The 22,158-nt window shown below is 37.0% G+C and overlaps 1 protein-coding gene across 8 annotated transcripts in view; it reads right to left on the bottom strand.

Annotated features, from left to right (window-relative positions):
* ctnnd2b (catenin (cadherin-associated protein), delta 2b) overlaps positions 1-22,158 on the bottom strand; it is a 236,028-nt gene that overhangs the window by 177,798 nt on the left and 36,072 nt on the right. For all 8 annotated transcript variants that reach the window (XM_047367747.1, XM_047367741.1, XM_047367743.1 and 5 more), the window contains exon 2: positions 16,022-16,158. In XM_047367747.1, the coding sequence (XP_047223703.1) occupies positions 16,022-16,153 (132 nt within the window). In that variant the 5' untranslated portion in view covers positions 16,154-16,158. The remainder of the gene's footprint in view (positions 1-16,021; positions 16,159-22,158) is intronic.

Here is a 22,158-nt window from a genome sequence, read left to right as displayed (position 1 = left end):
AGTAAAAGATCCACCAAAGAACACCTCTGTCCCGCCTGCAATTGGGTGCTCCAACAACTCCACAACACATCCTGCTGACAAATCATGATTTTGTAAATCTAAAACTGTATTCAGTGTAGAATTAGGCATATCAAGTTTGATCAGTCTAAATAAGTCTTATTTTTAAACAAAGATGATCGAGAGCAGTTCAGTCAAGCTGTGGAAAATTCCTTCAGTTTGGCACAGATAGGACGATCTGAACATATGCCAACTTTTAAGTTGTTAGTGGCTAGCAGTTAGCCAGCATTCTCACAGTGCCGATTCACTCCCAAGTACGCAAAGTGCTGCCACATGAGCAAGTTAAAATGTGGCAGACATCAGCCAGTGTTGTCAAGAACTGTTGTAACCTAGCCTGACTAGCCTTTATCAGTCAAATGTGTCAACAAAAAAGGCAAACCTTCCAGCTTCTTCATAGGCTCAGTTTCATTGAATGAAACTCAATAGAAACATTTACTTTGTGGTAACCCCTCTTTCTCAAAGCTACTTCTACTTTATGTGATTGCTTATCACTGCTTTGCTTTTTGTTGCTAATTTAGTTAATTTTAGTCATATTTTTCAGTAAGCCTAGCAACTAACAAATTCAGGACAACAACTGTTACTCCACAGATCTCCGAGAGCAAAAAGCATTTTAGCAAATATTTTTAAATAACATATGCTAAAAGTGTTCATGCAGATCTAGGCTGAAATCAGACGAAATGTAAACATTTTATAGATGTCCGAAAACACATCTGCATCTTACCAGAATTGGCATGAAATGCATTTATTTATAATTGAAAATTGAGATTCCCGGCTTCATGGCTCTTCTCATATCCCACTGAACTAACCAATTATTCCTACACCACCTGTGAAAAGTTTTAGATACACTTTCTCACTTAATGGGTCTCTTTATTTTCATGACTATTTACATTACAGATTCTCACCAAAGGCAACAAAACTGTGAATGAATGCACATTGAATTATATAGTAAACAAGAAGTGTGAAATAACTAAACATTTTCATATTTTAGATTCTTCAAAATAGCCACCCTTTGCTTTGATTACTGCTTTGATCTCTTGGCGTTCTCTCCATGAGCTTCATGAAATGGTTTTCTAAAGAGTGTTGAAAGAACCTCCCAGAGATACAAAGAGAGACGGAAAAAGAATAATATTTCAGTCATCATAGCAAAGGGTGTCTACTATAAGGAATCTAAAATATAAAACATATTTAAAGTTCTTTTACAGTTTTTCGTTTGATAATTCCATATGTGTTAATTCAGTTTTGATGCCTTCAGTGAGAATCTACGTACAATGTAAACAGTCATAAACATAAAGAAAACCATTAAATGAGAACATTTTGACCAGTAGTGTACATTGCAACATTGCTGTGCCATACCAGTGTTTACCAGCAGCACCTCTTTTTGCTTCTTCAGTGTGATAGCCTCACCAACAGAAGATTTATCACTCTCACAAGAAGACACACAACAAATAACGAAAGATTTTCTGCAACAGAAAATGCTCAGCGTGATTGCTGCGATGACTGGTGTCTGATTATTTCCTCAGTTGTGTCATCCTTCTCATTGTCCCTCCCATATTCGAATCGGAATGAGAAAATTACGTTTTGTGAGCTTTTGCTTGCCAATTATAATAAAACTGATTGTTGTTGGTTTGTGAGGGAATTCTGCTATAGCTGCATCTAGCAAATCATATACAGTGTTATATAGTTATTGTCAATATTTTATTATATCAAGCTTGCACAATGTGTCATGTACACATTTATTCTGATGAAACTGCAGAGCGTGTGTGAACCCTAAGGCACAGCACTTGTTTACCCTTCCTGAGCTGAGCTGCAACTGATTCCTGTGTTATGTGAATGTTAGGGTTAATTTAATGATTATATATGTTTTAACTTTAATAGAAGTGAAGCTTGCTGTTCAGAGTGATTATATCTTATATGTACAAGAGCTGCAAGATAGAGACAGGATGTTCTAGAACGTTCTGTCGGTGTAGCTGTTTCTAATCTTATGAGTGTGCATCCCTCCCTTTGTGCTTGGAACATTTTGTAACCAGGGCCTCTTCTCTTATCAATAAAAGGCAGAGAGAGCAGGGGCTGTCTCAGAGTGTTGGTGGAGGATTGTAACTGAGCAGCCTCTGAAACACTCTCACCTGCAGGTTAAAATGAACTAACTTCTCTGTGTCTTTCTTTGTGCAGAATTGTGAAAGTGTTTGGTGTTTAAACCTAACATAAATGGTCCTTCGAGCCGGATACCAAGACGCTTGACGATCCCAGTGGGTGAGTGAGATTCCAGACAAATCTGTGGCCACAGTACTAATACCCTTTCCGGGACTGGTCCCTCCCTGACAGGCTGGGGTCTGACGGCTGACGGTACTCCCGAGGACACAGAGAACCAGTGAGTAGGTCTTTCATTTAAAAGGAATGAGTGATGAAATGCAAATGACCTAAAATAGTACAGTATAGAGAAACCCTGACAATTCTAGACACTATCAGGTGAACTAAAATAGACAGTTAAATTCCGCAGGAGGGTAGACTCCCTTAGTTGAAATAGACTAATTAAACTCTACACAGGACGGCGGAGTCCTCTGTTGAACTAAAATAGACAGTTAAATTCCGCAGGAGGGTAGACTCCCTTAGTTGAAATAGACTAATTAAACTCTACACAGGACGGCGGAGTCCTCTGTTATGTTTTTGTGAAAGTAATTACAGTAAGAGTAAAACGCGTAAAAAAGTGTGACTGAAAAACGTGTGGAAGAGTGAATGGAATCGTAATGACCATTAGGTCCTTACTTTTCATATAAACTGAAAACAGATAGTAAATGGTGAGCCTTTGTGGATGCTTGTAGGCAAGAAAATCCCACCTGAACAGGGTTGAAGTGGATTTTACCACAACTGACTTCTTGATCACCATCCTGTTTTCAAATACATAAATCCAGTATTTAGAATACACCAGGTATTAAAAAACATACTGGATCTAAATCTAGTTCAAAATGGGAAAGGGGCAAAGTAAAGAGAAACAAAGTAAACTAATTGACTTAGAAGGGGAGGTAAAGTTTATGGAGAACTATGTAAAAGGAGCAGGTATGATCTGTCATAGATGGAATAAAAAATAAAAAACATGGGTTTTTGGGCAAATTAGATACAAAGGATGTCTTAAAATTACAAGGGGATCTAAAATTAGCAATAATGAAAACTAAAAAGAGAAAAATAACAAAGAACAATGGGGGAAGAACAGAGAAAAAGCTCTGATTTAACAGAAATATGTACACGATGGCATAAAAATACGGATTTTCAGGTAACTTAATTATCACTGAAATCCTAAAACTACACGGGGATCTTAAACTGGAGATTATGCATTCAAAAGATTCAAGAGACAATAAAAAACCTTGCCAGATTATAATTTCAAAGGGGACTTTTCAGTCCCTGAGTGCTCACAGTTGATAAACAGATTAAAACAAAAAGATGAATTAAAAAAAAAACAACAATAAGAGCAGCTTTTAACTGACAGCCATAATACTGAGGCCTTAAGAAAAGCACAGAAAAAAAAAAAACTTTCAGCTTAACTGAAAACAAATAAAGGGGGGCGGACTGCCACCCATCCCAGTTTAGAATACCAAGGTAGCCCCAAATTATAAAGACTAAGAGGTGGTTTTAGAGGACGTGGTAAAAGAAGTTAAAAGAGGAGGTGACAATGTGGACAACATGGAAACTGTCCAACTGGACAACCCAGTGAACAATGACTAGAGTTGTTAAAGAAGTAATCTGAGAGTAAAAGATTTTGTAGGCAAGCATTAGTGAGAAACAGGTGCTTTAAAAATCATTCTATGGTGTTATACTACCAACAATATCATGATAAAATGCAAAAGATTCATTTTACAGGGAAATAATTCCATATTTGGCTCAGATTGTGTGCATTCTTGATTTTTCCTCTTTGAGAGAAGTTAAATTTCAGCTCTGTGAAACGACCTTGACAAAGAGATGCAGCTGCCTGAAAACAAAGATAAAACTTCTGCAAACAGCAGAAGCCTGTCTCTGCTGAAAGGTCTGAAAAAATTGTAACTCTACCCTGCATGTGTCAAACTCAAGGTCCGCGGGCCAAAACCGGACCCCAGAAGTTTAGTGATTCTCTAGAAGTAGAGCCTTTTAATATGGTGATTGTGTGCTTGAATGTTGTTTTGTCAATCAATAAGCAGTTTTGTTTACATTCTGCCACAATCTGCCTTTTGAAAATGTTTTGAATCTTGCTCTTTATGTATAAAAAAAAAAAGAAAGAAAAGAAAAATTGGCTAAAGTCTGCAGACATAAAATGAACCTGGATTGAAGCTCTAACTAAGTTTATTTAATCTGAGATCTTCTCCAAATGCAACAGTATATGTCAGTCTACATGAGATACTAACAACTTCACCTACTGATATAATATAAAGATGTGAGTGAATATGTGAAACAAACAATGATGAAAGTTTTTCAACAGGTGATGCTCATCCAGGAGGAAGACAGTGTTCCTAGGAAATGCAGCTCATTCATTAACAATAATTTTTTCTCCTATAGGTGGAAGTTTTGCTGATTAATCATAGGCTGGATCTATGAAACATTATGTGCACAGAACAAATGACCAAGGTTCTGACTGACTTATGAACCTCACTGACCTGACAATGATAACATGACACCCAACAGATAACACCTTTAAGGTGGATCCACTAAGACCACCTTATTGATTCTTGGTGAATAAAAAAAAAGAATTGAAGCGTTCAAAACAGACCTTGTGGAAACAAAAGGGGTTATGAGGAAACAATGTGCATTTTAAGAATAATAGAAGTCAAATTATGTTCAAATATTTGCAAATAAAAATTACTCTGACAGAGAAATAAGTAAGTAGTGTGTGAATGTGTGTGAATGGGAATGACTGATTTCATTGTAATGCATCTTTGAGAGACATTAAAAGCGCTAATAAAGGTCTGATGTTCTGATTATCTTTGCCAAATTTATATCTTAATAAGGTTTCCAGAATCTTTTCCGAAAAATCATATAAAGATAGCAAAGGTTCTACCTGTATTAAAAATACTGATAACTATAGGAAAGTTCATAGATCTGTCTTCAATTTTTCCTAATTCTTTTACAAACAGGTTATTTAAACTTTCATGTGGCCAAATGTCTGTGTTTGACTTTCTGTTTTTGTGAAATAAATGTCTGTTTCATGTTATGTAAAAATTAGAGTCCTCAACAGTACCATAATAATATTAGGTCAGTTCTCTATGGTAAAACAAAAAGATTTTAACAGCCAGTCAGGTTCAAAATGATTGAATTAGACTCAAACTTAACATAAGATGAAATGAACCTTAACAGAATTACTGGACTGGACTGAAATAGAGAAAACTTGAGTTAATTGAAACAAACTTTAGTTACTTGAACTAAATACAAAGCTGACTGAAACTGTATGTTGTATCTATAAAACTGGGTAAAACAAACTAAGATTATAAGATATAATATGCCCTTCATTTTTTGTGTTCATCAGTGAGTGAGTTTTTATTTTTTATTTTTAATAAGAACTAAACCAAACATTATCTGAAGAAATAGCAAAAAGCCGAAAAGACTTAAAAGATACCCCTCTGACAGATGGAGAAACATTATTTGTAGACGGGTCTTCCAAAAAAGATGAGAAAGGTAAAACAAAAACCGGATATGCTGTAGTAACTCTTGATAAAGTACTGAAAGCAGAAGCACTCCCTTCACACTACTCAGCGCAAGCTGCTGAGTTAGTAGCCTTAACTGAAGCATGCAAATTAATGACAGGAAAAAGTGCAACAATATACACTGATAGCCAGTATGCATATGCAACAACGCATACTTTTGCACAACATTGGAAAAATAGGGGTATGATTACCTCCACTGGAAAACCTGTAACACATGCAGCACTATTAACAGAGTTATTGCAAGCAGTCCAACTGCCAAAAAAGCTTGCAATATGCAAATGTGCGGCACACACCACAGGAACAGACACTGTGACTAAAGGCAACGCCTTTGCTGATAAAACTGCTAAAGCAGCTGCAGAACAACAACCAAGTAGTCTTCTCCTAGTAACAATGGAACTAAAAGATGAAACGTTACTGGAAATGCAACAACAATCACCCCAAAATGAAATACAAAAATGGCTAAAAAAGGGAGCTCAACTTAAAGAAGGGATATACACCTGACCAGAAAATAAACCTATCCTACCAAAAAACCTATACAAATGGGCAGCAATATCGAGTCATGGAGTTTCTCATGTCTCGAGAGGAGGAATGGTAGGATTAGTGAACAAAATATACACAACATATGGATTTAACTCTTATTCAAAAAAATTTTTGTAGAACATGTTTGATCTGTGCTAAACACAATGCACAAGGGAACTTCAGACTAAGTGGGAAGGTCCCTATCAGGTGTTGTTGACCACTGGAACTGCAATTAAGATTGCAGAAAGAAACTCATGGATCCATCTGACACATTGTAAAAGAATAATAGAACATGACTAAAATAAGTTTCTTAATAGCAGTGTATATTCTAACCATCATAATTTGTGTTGTGGTCATAGCATTGTGGTATCTGCTGTAGCATTGTGACTTTTCAACAAACCTACAGAGGAAAGTCCGGCTACAAAGGGAATTGTAATTATAGTTTACAATTGTCTCAAACCGGTGAAGATCTCCACAACTCTGTTTAAAGGTGCTTAGGAAAGGTTCCAATCTATAAGTAAGATGTACACCCCCACACACAAGAAAATAGTGCTAGTAGCTGGAATAATCTCAGTGGTAATTGTAGGAGCTATTTTACTATGGGAACGTTTTTACGAAGAAAGAAAAGATTTGAGTAAAAGACAAATAAATGTTAATTCCTGCCCAAATGATGTAAGCATCAGAACCACAAAACTATGTGTACCAGTACAGAAAACCACTACAGTAAAAATACCCTGGGGAACGCTTGGAACAGCACGTGATGGCACAAATGAACAAGCCTCAATGTATAAGAAATGGGATTGGTATTTGACCTATGGAGATGTGCAATGGTGGAGTTGGAAATACTTAGTAGCAGAAACAGGACAGGACTGGTCTGATTGGTCCACAGGTCCAGCAATTAAATGGAGAAGACAATTGACCCTGATAAAAGATGGAGGAGGTCTAACCTTGACTGTAATCTCCCCCAACAACACGGGATGTACAGATTTTGTGGCGGCACCATATGTAGATTCTAGCCAAGGCCAATATTACTGGCAGATTCAAATATGCGTTAAAAACATTACTAAGCCACTTGCGGTAATACGGCATGATGCCGCCACACCTGAAAACACAACAAACAAATGGCATATGGGGCTAAAACTATTAGTGGAGTTTAAGACAGAACCAGTAACCCCGGATGACTGGTTCAAAATATCTACAGGAATATCTAAAATAGATAACAACTGGCTTTTAATGGCAGAACAGGCTGCCCAGGCAGCAAAAACAGATTGTGTAGTATGCATGGGAGCCAGACCCCTGCTACAAGTGGTTCCCTCAACGTTGACAGAAAAATGCTTAGTAGAAGTAATGAACAGCACAAGACTCTCAACAAACTGTACTATGTGGGATAAGATTTATCCTTTGACTACCGCCGAAAAACAAAAACCGATGTTTTCAAATAAGGTTGCTCCAGGAAATTTTTCCTGTATAAACCGAACAGGTGTGGGATCAAACATAAGCAGACTCAATAAAGATCAATGTCACTCCATCATAGCAGTAGGTGTCAGCTTTAAACCTAAAGCACGCAGCGACATCTGGTGGTGGTGTGGAGACGATAAACTGTATGACAGGTTGCCATACAACACAACTGGATTGTGTGCATCAGTGTCATTAATATTTCCCGTGTCTGTTATTCCACTCTCAGTAGCAGATTTGTTGGGTACAGTAGCCAGCATATTTCCACACACCTGGAAAAATAGAGAAAAAAGATCAGGATGGAGTAAAGACGACCCTACTTATATAGATAGCATAGGAATACCAAGAGGAGTTCCTGATGAATATAAGTTAGCAGATCAAGTAGCAGCAGGTTTTGAATCCACCATATGCTGGTGGTGCACAATAAATAAAAATGTTGACAGAATAAATTACATCCATTACAATGTGCAACGACTAGGAAATAAAACTGAAGAAGGATTCTCAGCCATCCATGAACAATTGTCAGCTACCTCTTTAATGGCTTTCCAAAATAGAATTGCTGTCGATATGCTCTTAGCTGAAAAAGGTGGAGTATGTTCAATATTTGGGCATCAATGTTGTACATTTATTCCAAATAACACCGCAGCTGATGGGAGCCTCACCAAGGCCCTGGAGGGCCTTAGGTCACTTAACAGCAAAATGAAAGATCATTCTGGAGTTGACACCACAATGTGGGATGGGTTTGGAGAAATGTTTGGTAAATATAAACAATTAGTGCTATCTATCCTTATGTCAATAGCAGTCTTTGCAGCTATTCTCACTTTGTGTGGATGTTGTTGTATTCCATGTATAAGAGCTTTGTGCACCCGTATGATAACCTCTGCTATTCAGCCAGTCAAAACAGAAATGTCAGAGATGTATGCTCTCCTGAGACCTGATGAGACAGAAGGAGACAGCGAAGGTGATGATGACCAGGAAGAAGAAGAGACTTCTCTGCATTTCCCTGATCTGTATCCTGACCCTAACGACAATTAGTTGTATACAGTAAACTTAAAGACCTCCTGCTACTTTTTCAATGACATGTACAGATAAAACACACCATGATGTCTTAACTGAAAATCTGAGAAGAAAAGGTTAATGATTGATGTATCAAGTGTTTAAAACATTTATAAAGAGGAGGAAAATGTTAGGGTTAATTTAATGATTATATATGTTTTAACTTTAATAGAAGTGAAGCTTGCTGTTCAGAGTGATTATATCTTATATGTACAAGAGCTGCAAGATAGAGACAGGATGTTCTAGAACGTTCTGTCGGTGTAGCTGTTTCTAATCTTATGAGTGTGCATCCCTCCCTTTGTGCTTGGAACATTTTGTAACCAGGGCCTCTTCTCTTATCAATAAAAGGCAGAGAGAGCAGGGGCTGTCTCAGAGTGTTGGTGGAGGATTGTAACTGAGCAGCCTCTGAAACACTCTCACCTGCAGGTTAAAATGAACTAACTTCTCTGTGTCTTTCTTTGTGCAGAATTGTGAAAGTGTTTGGTGTTTAAACCTAACAGTGAACTTATTAATATTTTAAATAATTGCACAAATGGGGGGCCCACTGTTCTGTGTTACATCTTTAAGATATTGGTCCTGCTGAAGGGGAAGGCAGGGAAAAGCAAACATCACAATTCCTTTTCAAGGGAACAAGAATACTTGAATAATATTTTGTGACCAATGAGGTATTTCAAATAATGTAAAAGAGATTCACAGAACAGGAGACCTATACAGATATGCTGGGAGCAATAGTTCACAAAAATGTAATTGAAAAGGGATTTAATCTGTGGTTTACTACTACAGACAAACCAGATATTGCTGAACTTTAAATTTTTATCACTTTAAAGCCACAGACTCCAGTGTATTATATTGGAAATGTATGACATAGAGAAAAACAAAGTAGTGTGCATATGTGAAGTGGAAGGCAACTGATACATGGGTAAGGCTGCTCCATTTTGCGTATATACATATATATATATATATATATATATATATATATATATATATATATATATATATATATATATGCAGCATACATATATATATACACACACAGAATTGAGGCTATTATTGTAGGATATTAAATCTAAATAAATACAAGTAAAATGGGCAATTTATTTTTCAGAACAATTATTCAAAAGAAATTACAAAATATATTTAAAGATCAACAAACTAGCTAACTTGTAACATAGATGATAAATAAGACAAAAAATAAAATTAAACTATTGTGCATTAAATAATAATTTTTAAATATATAATATATAACATATATATATATATATATATATATATATAAAACAAATGTTTTCAAGGCTTGGTATTAAATAATTTATTTTACCAAATAAATTTACTCTTGAGGTTACTGTATGATCCAGCAAAAACATTTAGATTTTGTTTAAATATATTCCATAGATTCCAGTCACTGTTAGTTCTTCATAGATAACTCCAAAGGTAAATTTCAGGTGGTTGAACAGATTTGCTGTGATGCAGAGACAACCAAGCAGGAAGTGTCCTCAAATCTAAAGTGTTCCCCCTCAAACAAACAAGTGTCGTTATAATGTCATAAATAATCAACATTGGTGCACTTCCTGTGCCGTTCTTACTTGTAGTAACGTCTTCAAACACGATCGCGTGAGTTTAGCTTTCGAAAGTAGCGGAAGCACGCATTGGTCAGCAGATAATACAAAATAAAAGCATGCTTTGCAAAATGCTCATGGTCTTTCCTAAGATACCCCTAAATTACATCTAATGCAGCCAACTTTCTTTAGATGTCACTTTCTTAGTAAATCCTCCTGGTCTGCGTTTTAGATTAAGCTGGTTTTTCTCTTAAAACATTAACATCTCTACAAGGTCAATGTTACCAAGCTTTAAACTAAAGTACTAAATCAACTCCCAATTATATGTTCCCCAGTGTCTGTCAGTCAGTAAGAGAACGTGTCAGATATTTCAAATGGAAGAAAGCTAGTTCAGACTTCACACTGAGCTTCCTCCAGTATCAGATTTAGTGACAGCGGAGATGATGAACGACGGGAAGACAAAAGCTGACAGATGTGATAAAGACAATGTTGAATGGCTAATCAATCTCATGTGGGCAGAAGGAAACAGAGGAAAAAACTGCAGCAGGGATCTCCTAGTGTGAGTCAGCACAGGAAAAAGAGGCTGATTGGCAGCATTTGGAGGCAGGTGTGTGTCTGCAGACCAGACCACATATCTGTGTATCCAATTGTAATTTAGGCCTTTTCTTTCATTTTGAATTCTTATCCCCGACCTTGTCTTTGTGAACCAAAATGAACGGGATGCTTAATTTTATGCCTGTGGACCCAGTCTGTCTTTTTCTGTGGACTGCTAAAGAAAATACCCACAAAAAAAAAACACGGGCACAAGCCCCCCCAAGAAACTGAAAAATTATACACTACAGAACCAATTATTATAAACAGCAACAAATGGCTGTCTTGAAAGATGTAATTATAGCTTCAGCAAGGTTCTTGAGAGTGCAATTGAACTCCTTTTACTCACACATTCTGATCCGCAAGGCCATTATCGAGCTCTAGATCATTTGTGACACTGTCTGTGTGTGTAAATGTCCTGCTTATGTGTGTGTGCTTATATGTTTAAATCTACATGACCTACTTAGACTAGGAATGGACCTCAAGAACTACTACTAACACACATTATGGTCTGAATCAAATACATGAAGAATCCATTATTTTTGTGGCTCTTCAAACTATCACTTACTATCTTTATCTTCTGGATATCTCTTCAGTCCAGTTCTACCTTCATTAGGAAGGAGGGCTTTACTCACATAGAAAGCCTGAAGCCATGTTGTTCATCACTATTAAGACCTGGCACTTACATTACTCTGACCGCAACCAGATGGCCTTCTCTTTCGTTGGTGATTCGGATGGATGATGTTAAAGAAGCCTTTAGCCTTTGGTGTGATGATAAAAAACCTTTATTCTCTCATCATTATTACAAAATCTTAAAAAATGTTCATAACCCTCGAACTCTTTCACTTTACAACCACAAACTTCAACATATTTTCTTGTAAATTTATATGTTAGACAAATATAAAGTTGTGCTTAATTATAAACAGGAAATAAATTGATACACGGTACAGCATGTTTTGCAAACAAAAATCTAAAAGTGTGGAGTCCATTTGCATTCATTCCCTTTACTCTAATGTCCCTGAATTAAATGTGCAACCATTTGCCTTTAAAAGTCAGCAAATTAGTAAACAGAATCTACCTACATGTGATTTATTCTGCTCTGTGAAGGTCTCTGAAGTTTGTTAGAGAACATTAGTGAACAAACGGCATCATGGAAATCACAGTAGACAAGTTAGGGAGAAAGTTGCAAAGAAGTTTAAAGCAGGGTTGTCTTTCAGCATCTCGTGGACCATTGTTCGATACATTTTCTGCTCTTGGACAGAGTATGGCATCCACCTAAACCTAAAGGTCGGGCAAAGAGAGCATTAATTAGAGAAGCAGCTAAGAGACCCATGGTAACTCTGGAGGAGCTGCAGGAGCTGCAGCTCAAAAGTGCCTGCCTTGCACAAATCCGGCCTTTGTTGAAGACTGACAGGTGGAGATGGGAAATTATCAGTTATTGGGATAAAAATGTATTGCAATAAGGACTGTGATTTATTGTGATGCAAACTCTAAAAATGTAAAGTATTTAGAATATATTTAGTCTATTTTAGATTGTTATTTTTTAATATTTGAACTATTTTATCTACAGTTGGTTTGATGAGGGCATCCATAAATTGAATGCAATTATTGTGCCATGTTTAGCTTTACAATTGCACTATTTAATGCACCTGGTGGACTGGAGAAGCCTATTTAATATCGGTTAGGTTTTATTTGTGAAGCTGTGTGCAGTGATGTATATATAACCAAACAGACTGTGATGAGTGCTTAAACACATTTTATCATCTATTTTTATCATTATCTTTTAATAAATATAACAAAATCTTGTGATAATTTTTTAGGATTATATTGCCCATCTCTACTGACAAGTGCAGTTTGCTAAAAGCCATGTAGGAGAGACAGTAAACATGTGCAAGAAGATGTTCAGATGTTCAGATGTTCAGATGTTTGGTTTCGGTCATATTTGACTGAAACCTTTTGACCTACATGCAAAATTTCATGTGGAACAAAAATCTAACACATTACCCTGAAGTGAATTATGGTGGTGGAGGTTCCCATTCCAGCAGGACAATGACCCTAAACAAAACGGCCATAGATACAATGGAATGGTTAAAACCAAAGCACCTTTATATGTCCGAATTCAGACCTAAATCCAACTGTAAATATGTGGTGATAATTGAAAATTATTGTTGAGAAACACCATCCAATCTAACTGAGCTATGTTAAATCTTTAGCTTTCACTTAGAAGCAATACTTTGTCTTGGTCTATTACATTAAACTAAATTATAGCTACATAATGCATGGAATCATTATAATCATCAACATATCAGTATGTTCATAATTGGATTCAATACTTGGTAGGCTGTAATACTTCAGGTGCGATGCATTCTAATTATCTGTGACAATAATATTCTTGGTCTTTTGGATGGACTCGCACTGTATTTTATGCCTGTACCTGATATATAGGTCTCAGTGGCTAACATCTGAAAGTTCAGGGAGAGAGGTGGGCTCATTGTGATTGAAGGAAAAAAAGAGAGTGTGAAAATGTGGGTTAATCACACTATTTAACAAAGTTACAACAACGTCATATTTTCTTATAACAATCCCAACAAAATACAATGAAGTTTATGATATCAGCATGACAAAGTGGGAAAATGTTCAAGGTATGTGAATACATTTGCATTGCAATGTTCATGTTGTTTATAGTCCAGACTTGTGATCTTCAGATCCAACCTTGGCTGAGATATGGGACAATTCAGTGATCAGGTCCAGACGTTGCCCCAAACATCTGCAGTAAATGTTCTATTTAAGCACATAATGGGATCTCAAGCCAACATCATTCCTAATCTGTTTTGATGTTACTGTATGCTGATTAGTGTTTATCCCACCGCAGAGTAAGCTGCTTGAATGTAGTTTAAAATGCAGCAATATTGTGGCTCCTGGGGGTGACAATGTTGGCACATCTGCCCAACATTTTAGTCCAGATTAAAATATACAACTTCCAGATGGATTAATATGAACATAAATCCTTCACAGTGCTTGAAACATAATGACTTGGCTCTCTTTTTTACGTCGGATTTGGCTACTGACGTCAAAATTTCCATCTGTCCAACATTTTCAATTTGTGCTTCAAAAGCTAATATTCAGATTCTGAGGAAAAATTTCCTCTCCAGTTTACCGTTCCGCTTAAAACTTGCATTATGGATGTCAGCAGACATCATTTAATCACCTGCAAGAGAAATGAAACCCGCTCATGCAGATGTTACTAAACATAAATGACAGCAGTGTCATGTTTCACGAAGAAAGAACTCATCATGAGTAATGCTACTCATACAGGAGGAGGTAGGAGGTTATTAAACCAGAAGATCACATCTCTGCCTCAACATCTTTTGACTTTTTTTTTTTCAGATCCATCCACCTGCTTCCCTGAGAAGCAGATGTGTTCTTTTTCCATCTTCAGATTTAAACTCACCTACACTCATCTAACACCTGAATTGGTCCATTTTGTCTTTGCACACACATGTAATCAGCCTGAATTAGAACACGGACAAGTGTTTCTTTTATTCACAGTTTTAAGCAGGAAAGATTTAAAAATTTGAATAATGATGTTAAATTTAGGTCTGATTTACAATAAATTCAGTTGTTGAATCAAAACAATTGGGATGCACCAATCAGGTTTTTCCAAACTAATATCTATTACTGGTTTTCTTTCAGGTGTGATCTGCCAAATTTGAGTGATTCTGATCTTTTTTTACTTAGGACTAAGGCCTACAAAAGACAAAAAATGTGGAATATAACAGAAAATGAAAGATTTGCAAGATTATTCAGATTTATGCATTAAAGAAACTGTCTTTTTCTTTTTATTATGATTATTAAACTCATAAAAGTGTACCAAAGTACAGGGTGTTTGGTGATGGATTTTTAGACTGAAGATTTTAGGAGTTCTTGGTTTGGATGGCATTAATGAAGAATTTTTCAGAATTTGACCTGCCGTTCCATGATCAGATACAGTCAATTGAAAACTAAATGGAGCTAAATATAGAAACCTATGTCTGTTGCAGAATGAGCAGTGTACTGCTCAGCACGACCTTTTTTGGAGGGAGTTTAGCGTCGTGGGAGAAAATAGAGGTTTTAGGCAATCAGCCACTTCATACCCAATCCCGTCCTACTTCCAGTTCATGCCCATGAAAAAAAACACTGAATTATGGTGTATTTTAACCGTTTCTGGATATACGCTTAATAATGTCACACAACTAAAAATAGATAGGATTACATTTTATGAAATCTGTCAGCAATGTTTGTCTATTTTTTTTAATTAACAGAAAACAAACAAAACATCAGTTGTTTAGTTTCTGTTCTCCATTATTAGATTTGTTATGTTTTCATCTAGATTTAATTTAAAACAAATAACATAATTGATTAAAATGCTGAAAATTATTTATTGTGGTTTACTCATTGTAGCCTACTAGAAAACCTGGACAGAAAACAACATTACCTGTTTAGGTCAAGCGTTCCAAAAAAAATTTATGGTTAAATTCAGGATCGGATCGAAGCACAAAAAAATTGTACAGGGACATCTCTAGGATGACCTATTTAAGTTCAGTACAGGTCAAAACCAGTATACCTTCCACACTCTGGTTCAAAAATGAAAGGGGTGAATACACTCAGCAGCATTAAAGCACTGTGATTAATATGCTAATCCTCATAATTTTGAAATGAACATCTAATAGCTTCAACCTCTAATGACTAATCTCAGCCATACTGAAAACAAAATGAAGGTGACTTAGTCTTGTCACTGTGTTGCCTCATCACATGCAGTGAATCCAACAAAGGTGCTCCGATCTGACAAAATGTGGGGAAATGATGTTTTCCATCACATTTGGCTAAAATCGCCTCACATAGCTGTGGCTCTGGTTCTCTACATTGAGATGTAGTGACATATTTGTGACACATTGGCTTAGTGGGATGCTCCATCACTTTGTTTACTGTTTACTGTCACCTTGTTTCTCTCTGAAAGGCCTGCGGGACTTATCCTCAGCGCTTTCTGGTATTCATCTTTCATTAATTGTGACAACCTCCTGTGTATTTTGCACACGCAAACACACACATGTACTCAGAGGCGTTCGCACAAAAAGGACTTCTAACCTGTTCCTTGACGGAGGCGAGGATGGCGGAGGTGGTTTCAGACTCCGAGCCGTCTCCGTTGGAGGCATTGAGGACGGGGCTCAACATGGCGGCGGCGCTGGCACTGTCAGACACCACCTCAGGCACTGGCATTCCTCCTGGAAAGAAAAGATGCATCCAATTCTTTTACAAAAGGCACTCTAATGTGACAGCATTTAGACAATGTCACTTTCACATGAAAAAATTGACTCATTTCAGAGTTTTTATAAAGTGAGTTTAGGTGTGAGAGACACTTTCAGACATGACAGTTTTAGCTCTGATGACATACTGACTCTCTGTTTTGTGCATTTATTGTGTTTTAACTGAATGACGAGTGGTGATAGCAATAGCATACCATGTTATCTCATGCAACAACATGTCTTATGTGCCAATATAGGGAATAGATACAGTGCTTTGCAAAAGCATTCAACACGCTAGAACAGCTGCAAGTATTTTGAAACATTGAAAGACTGAAATTGTTGCACGTTCTTTGTTGCAAAATAGCTTGAGCTCAGTCAGTTTGGATGGAGAGCATCTGTGAACAGGAATTTTCAAGCCTTACCACAGATTCTTAAATTGACTTAGTTCTAGACTTTAACTGGGCCGTTGTAACACATGGATGTGCTTTGATCTGAGTCATTCCATTGTGGCCATAGTCCTATATCTCGAGTCGTTTGGAGCCTCTATCGGGTTTCCAATAACACTTTTCTATCAACTCTGTCCATCTTGAATATATCTGAATGATAACAAAAAGCATCCCCGCAGCATGATGCTTCAACCACAATGTTTTGCCATAGAGATGGTGGGTTCAAGGTGTTGGTTTAATGTTACATATTGTACTGAAACCAAAAAGTTACATTTTGGTTTTGACTGACCAGAGAACTTTCTTTACATGTTTGATATGTCCCCAACTCCAAACAATACCTTTTAATATTGCTAATTTTTTCCTGCCACCCTTTTGACAGGTTCACCTGAGCAATGGATATATGTAGCTCCACCAGGGTTACCAAGGGCATCTTGGCGGCTTCCCTAATTAATGCTTTCCTTGCTTGGTCGGTCAGTTTAAGGGAGACCGCCATATCGTGGTACATTACATTACAAAGAACAGCCTGGCTATTCAGACATTTATTTGTAAAAACATTTTAAAAGCATGTGGTATTTTCCTTCCACTTCACAACTATCCACTACTTGGAGTTGGTTTTATCCCAGGGTCTGCAACCTCCTCCAGAGTTCCATGTGTCTTCCTGGCCTCTTCACAATGGCTCTTGGTTACTCTGACCACAACTGATGCAGAAACAAATTTTTAGTAAATGTAACAATACATCCTATGTATGTGCCTGTACAGGAAATATATCCAGTAATACCTAAATGGAGTTTAGGCATCATCTATAACCATGTATCAATGTCATATGAATATAACCCACGTGGCTTGAGCTGTTCACTTTTGGGACCCAAAACGTGATGCCATGTGGTTACTTTCAGGAGAACCAGATGGACTTTCATTCACACAAACACACACAAACATCTAATGCTTTCTGCCATGCGTCATCCCAAATTTGACCAACTGTAGGAGGACACGAGCTCCACATGTGTCATGTAATCCTGAAGCGGTGCAGAGCTGGTGGAACAGCTGCATCCACCAGTTTTACACACTGATAAAAACGGCTCGCCATGAAGAATCTGCACACACGTGCATAAAAACCAGGCAGCGAAGGCCGGCTGCCAAGGTAAAGGGAAGTAGGGTGTGTGAATAGAGCAGAGGGATGTGAGGGGAAAGAAGGGGGGAGTGACTAAGAAACTGAGAGGGTGAGCAAGGAGGAGGCCGTGGAGAAATAAAGGAGAGGTGAGGAGAACTACTATTCTTACTTAGTGCAAAGGCAACAATCTCTAGTTGGCCTGGCTTTACTTGCCTTCCATTTTGAAGAGTGCTCCTCCTCTTCTCCATCAATCCTTTCCCCCCATCTCCCGTTCTGAACTTAAATTTTTCATTACTATCCACCTTGTTACTCACACTTTGTCCTTTTCTCTTCCCTCGTAATGTTGTTTTTCTGCTTCTAAACTTGCTTCGCTCACTCTTCCTTTTTGACTACCGACTTCTCTTCAGTTGACCTGTTTTACTGTCTTATTTTCAGCACATTTCTGCTACACTGCACCTAAGCTCTTTCATCACACTCCTCTGTTCTGTACATATGGTCATAAACCCGCCGCTTGCAGATGAAACCAGATATTTACATGCACTGTATAAAGAGACATGTAATGTTTTTTTCTCAGTGTGTGACATTAAATCAGGTTAAACGTTAAGTCGGTTACATTTACCAGAATTACCTCGTTTTGCTAAATATCAGAATGAGGAAAATTCTTTTATTACTTTCTTCAAATTCAGAACTTTACATACACTAAGATTACTATGCCTTTACGTTTTTTGGAAAACTCCAGATCATGATGTCATAGCTTTCTAAGGTTAATACACTTTAGTGTTCAGGAAGAAGAGAGCATCTGGGCCCCAAAAATGAACAAGTTTATTTAAAAATGTGTGCACCACCCTCAGAACAAAAGTAAAAAAATATTCTGAAGATCATAAACTAAAACTAGTAAAAGTGTATCATTATCCACAGGGAAACAGATTGAAAGGCTACTCAGTAAGGAAAAAACCAATACTCCAAAAGCAACGTAAAAGGCCACATTAGAGTTCACAAATGAACTCAGGAACAAAGACCACAATTCTTTGAGACATGTTCTGTCATCTAATTAAACTAAAATGACATGGTTTGGCCATAATTACCATTTTTACATTTGGAGGCCTCAGAGCACCATCCCAACTGTGAAGTCCAGGAGTTGCAACATCATGTTGTTTGGGTATTTTGCTGCAGGAGGGACTGGTGCACTTCACTAAATAGATAGTTTCATGAGGAAAGGACATCATGTTGAAATATTGAAGCAAAATCAGAAGACATCAGCTAGAGAGTTCAAGCTTGGGAACAAATGAGTCTACCACATGGAAAATGACCCAAAACATACTGCGAAATTATTTGCAAAGTAGTTTAAAGATACAGAGACGATGTTTTGGAGTGGCCATCACAAAGCTCTGACCTCTGTCTCATAAACATTTGTTGCCAGAGCTGAAGAGATGCGTGCATGCAGCACCAGTCAACAAACCTGACTCAGTTACACCAGTTCTTTCAAAGGAATTGTTGAGAAGGATACTCAATACACATGACCCAGGTCAGACAGTTTCCAAGGCAGCACTACTAAATGCTAAGTAAACGATGTTCACTTCTGACTAAAAAGAAAGTAATAACAAAATCTCATAACAAATGTTCATTCATCATTCTGGCATTTAACAAACAAAAGTAATTTTAGTCATCCTAGCTGACCTAAAATAGCAAGAGGTTGGTCTGATTTAATGTTGGACAGCGAGAAGAAAAATGTATCTCACTTAAATGGTAACTGATAATGTGCTGTGATACATTTTTCCAATCTGCTTTCTTTTTCAGAATTGTTTCTAACTTCCCAGCTGTTGATCATGTGCTGCAACCTTTTGGAATAAGCTTTCTCACTTGTTGCTGTGGTTTGCTCTTTCTGTGGTCAGACACTGTCATTATTCTGTCTTTCTTATCTAAAACACAGCAACCCCTGTGGTCAAATATAGTCACTAAAGATTACTAGACCTGATAAGACCTGCTTATCAGCTGATTAGCTTATAATGTTGCAAAGACATATATACATCTTCAACAAAACAAAAAGCCAGATAATTAAAAAAGGAGCAAATGGGTCACATTACATACGCTTCATCAAAATAAACAGATAACCCTGAAAGCAAAATCCCCTGGGGGTAAAATGATCATTACTCTCAAAGCAACAATATATAGAATAAACATGCTTATATTTACTGTCTTGTTTGTTAACAATATGTATTTTTATTTTTTGTATATGCCACTTGTGTAAAGAGTTTTTCACAAAAGGGTTAATTGAAAGATGATTTTAAGAAGATTATATCCGGGGTCCATAGAGTGTTTAAAGGGTTTCAAAAGTATGAAATATGATTTTTTTCTTTTCTCAGGTCTGGGAAAATATGGAAAAAGAAATTATTAGCAAGGAAAGAAATATTATTTTTCTAGACTATATTTAATGTCTCACAACCTAGAACATAACATTTTGTGAAAATGTGTTGATCCACAGACAGATTTTTACACTGACTGCCTCAGATGTATGTTTACTACTTGTATGTATTTATAATGAGTTTTAATTTATTCACAAATTCAGATCCTGAGTTTAATATTTTAACTATAGATATTCTGGCAATCATAAATGCACCTGAATTTCTTTATCTATTCTGTTTTGTTTGCTGTAAGCACAGGTGAAATTTTTTACGTATACATAAACATTTCTCCAATAACTGTTAAAAAAATCTCAGTATTTTAGTGTGGAAAAGTGTTAACGTTTCAAGTTTCTGACATAACTTCATAACCCTCAAAGCACTTGGTGTTAATTAAGTTAGAAACCAACTTAATTAACAGATTAATTATTATATTGTCATTCCAACATGTGGTAAGCTGTTGATTTAACAACAGAAGCAGAGCTGTCCACCTTTTCTAATTACCAGTGAACACAGCATGTATGTTTATACTTGTAGTGTAATGAACCACTGCTCTGTCTCTTGAAAATATTGCCGTCCTGGTAACATGTATAAGACGGGGAGGAGGGTGATCCCAGCAATCTGTGAAGTCCGATGGTCTCTCTCAGTTATGTTGCTGGATCTAATATGTTTGCTTTGAAATGGATGCAAACCGTATATATGTACATGTGGTATTTTATGTGGCTCTCCTGCTGACTCCATGTAGCTGCAGCCGCAGAAACACACTGTTTACATGTTTGCAGATGTTTTACACACTTGGCAAGTGAAGCAAGGTATGTCATCTTATAGATTTATATTGTTTTTATTTTTACTTATGAAATCTCTAATTTTAGGACTTTAAATGTTACTGTGGCACACGTTATCTGGTTTATTTGCCTTTATTTAGCCTTTTAAGACAATGTAAATCTATAAAATGTATAATAATGTTCTGAAGGCAGGACTGCCATGCAGTTCTCATGCTCCCCACTATAGGCGTGGCTGGTTTGTGAGTAATGTTAAGAACAGTCAAACAAAGCAGAGAGAATCGTCACGCCAAATTTGGATGCAGTTAATGCGGTATCATTGAGAATGTGCATCGATAAGACTGGTGAGTTGTGTATACTGTTCTGTAAGAATAGTTTGTTAATTAGGTTTGTTTTTCTGGACATTTTCTGTTAGCTCTTTTTACTTAATAGGGGATATGGCAAACAAAATTAAGGTTTTACCTTGAGTTTGTTATTTTTATTATATTTAGTTGCCTTTTTCTTACTTGGTTCTGATTTTGGTGTGCCCACTTTTTAATGGCCCCAAAGCACCACATATTTACAATTAGTATTGCTAACCACACTGGGTGTGCTAATTGCTATTGTTAGATGCTAAAGATGGCCAAAAGTCTCTGACAGTTGCAGCTCTAGTAATTAATATAAGCAAGATATTTTCTTCTTTAGAGCATGTAGGCATTGACCTCAAAGCCCCACTAGACAAGTGATGTACCATGTTTGACCAAAATGCAAAGTCCTGCTAATGAATGCTGGATAAAACTGTACCATGTGGGAATTTTCTTCCTACAGCAAAAAAAAAAGCCTTTAGAGCCATGCGCGTGTAATATTTCATTTTTGACAAAACATTCAAGCAGAAACTTGAGCAGAAAGCTGGATAAGAGAAGAGAAAGATGCCCAGGGCACCAACTCGCCTACAGAGGGAATCATTAAAGAAGCTTGGGGTTTTGACGGTGCAGACAGGGAAGCCAGCCAAATATAGGTCAGCTCAACAGACCGTGTCCAAGCTCTCATCTCACAACTGACCAGTACAAAGCAGCTTTCCCCAATAACTACCATCAGAACTAGGCTATAGAGGCCCACAGGCCAGCTAAAGACAAGACTTTGAATATGGATTAGGCCTAAAGGCTTTAATTTACTAAGGTATAATCTTGTGTTTTTTGAAGTATATATTCCAGTCGTGTTCAGGCCCACATTTTGAAGTTGTAATCTCAGCTATTCCTGTT

The sequence above is a fragment of the Girardinichthys multiradiatus genome, chromosome 6 (assembly GCF_021462225.1).
Source record: "Girardinichthys multiradiatus isolate DD_20200921_A chromosome 6, DD_fGirMul_XY1, whole genome shotgun sequence".
Taxonomy (NCBI): Eukaryota; Metazoa; Chordata; class Actinopteri; order Cyprinodontiformes; family Goodeidae; genus Girardinichthys; species Girardinichthys multiradiatus.
Note: the sequence above shows the minus strand (reverse complement) of the source record. Positions and strands in the feature narration are given on the sequence as shown.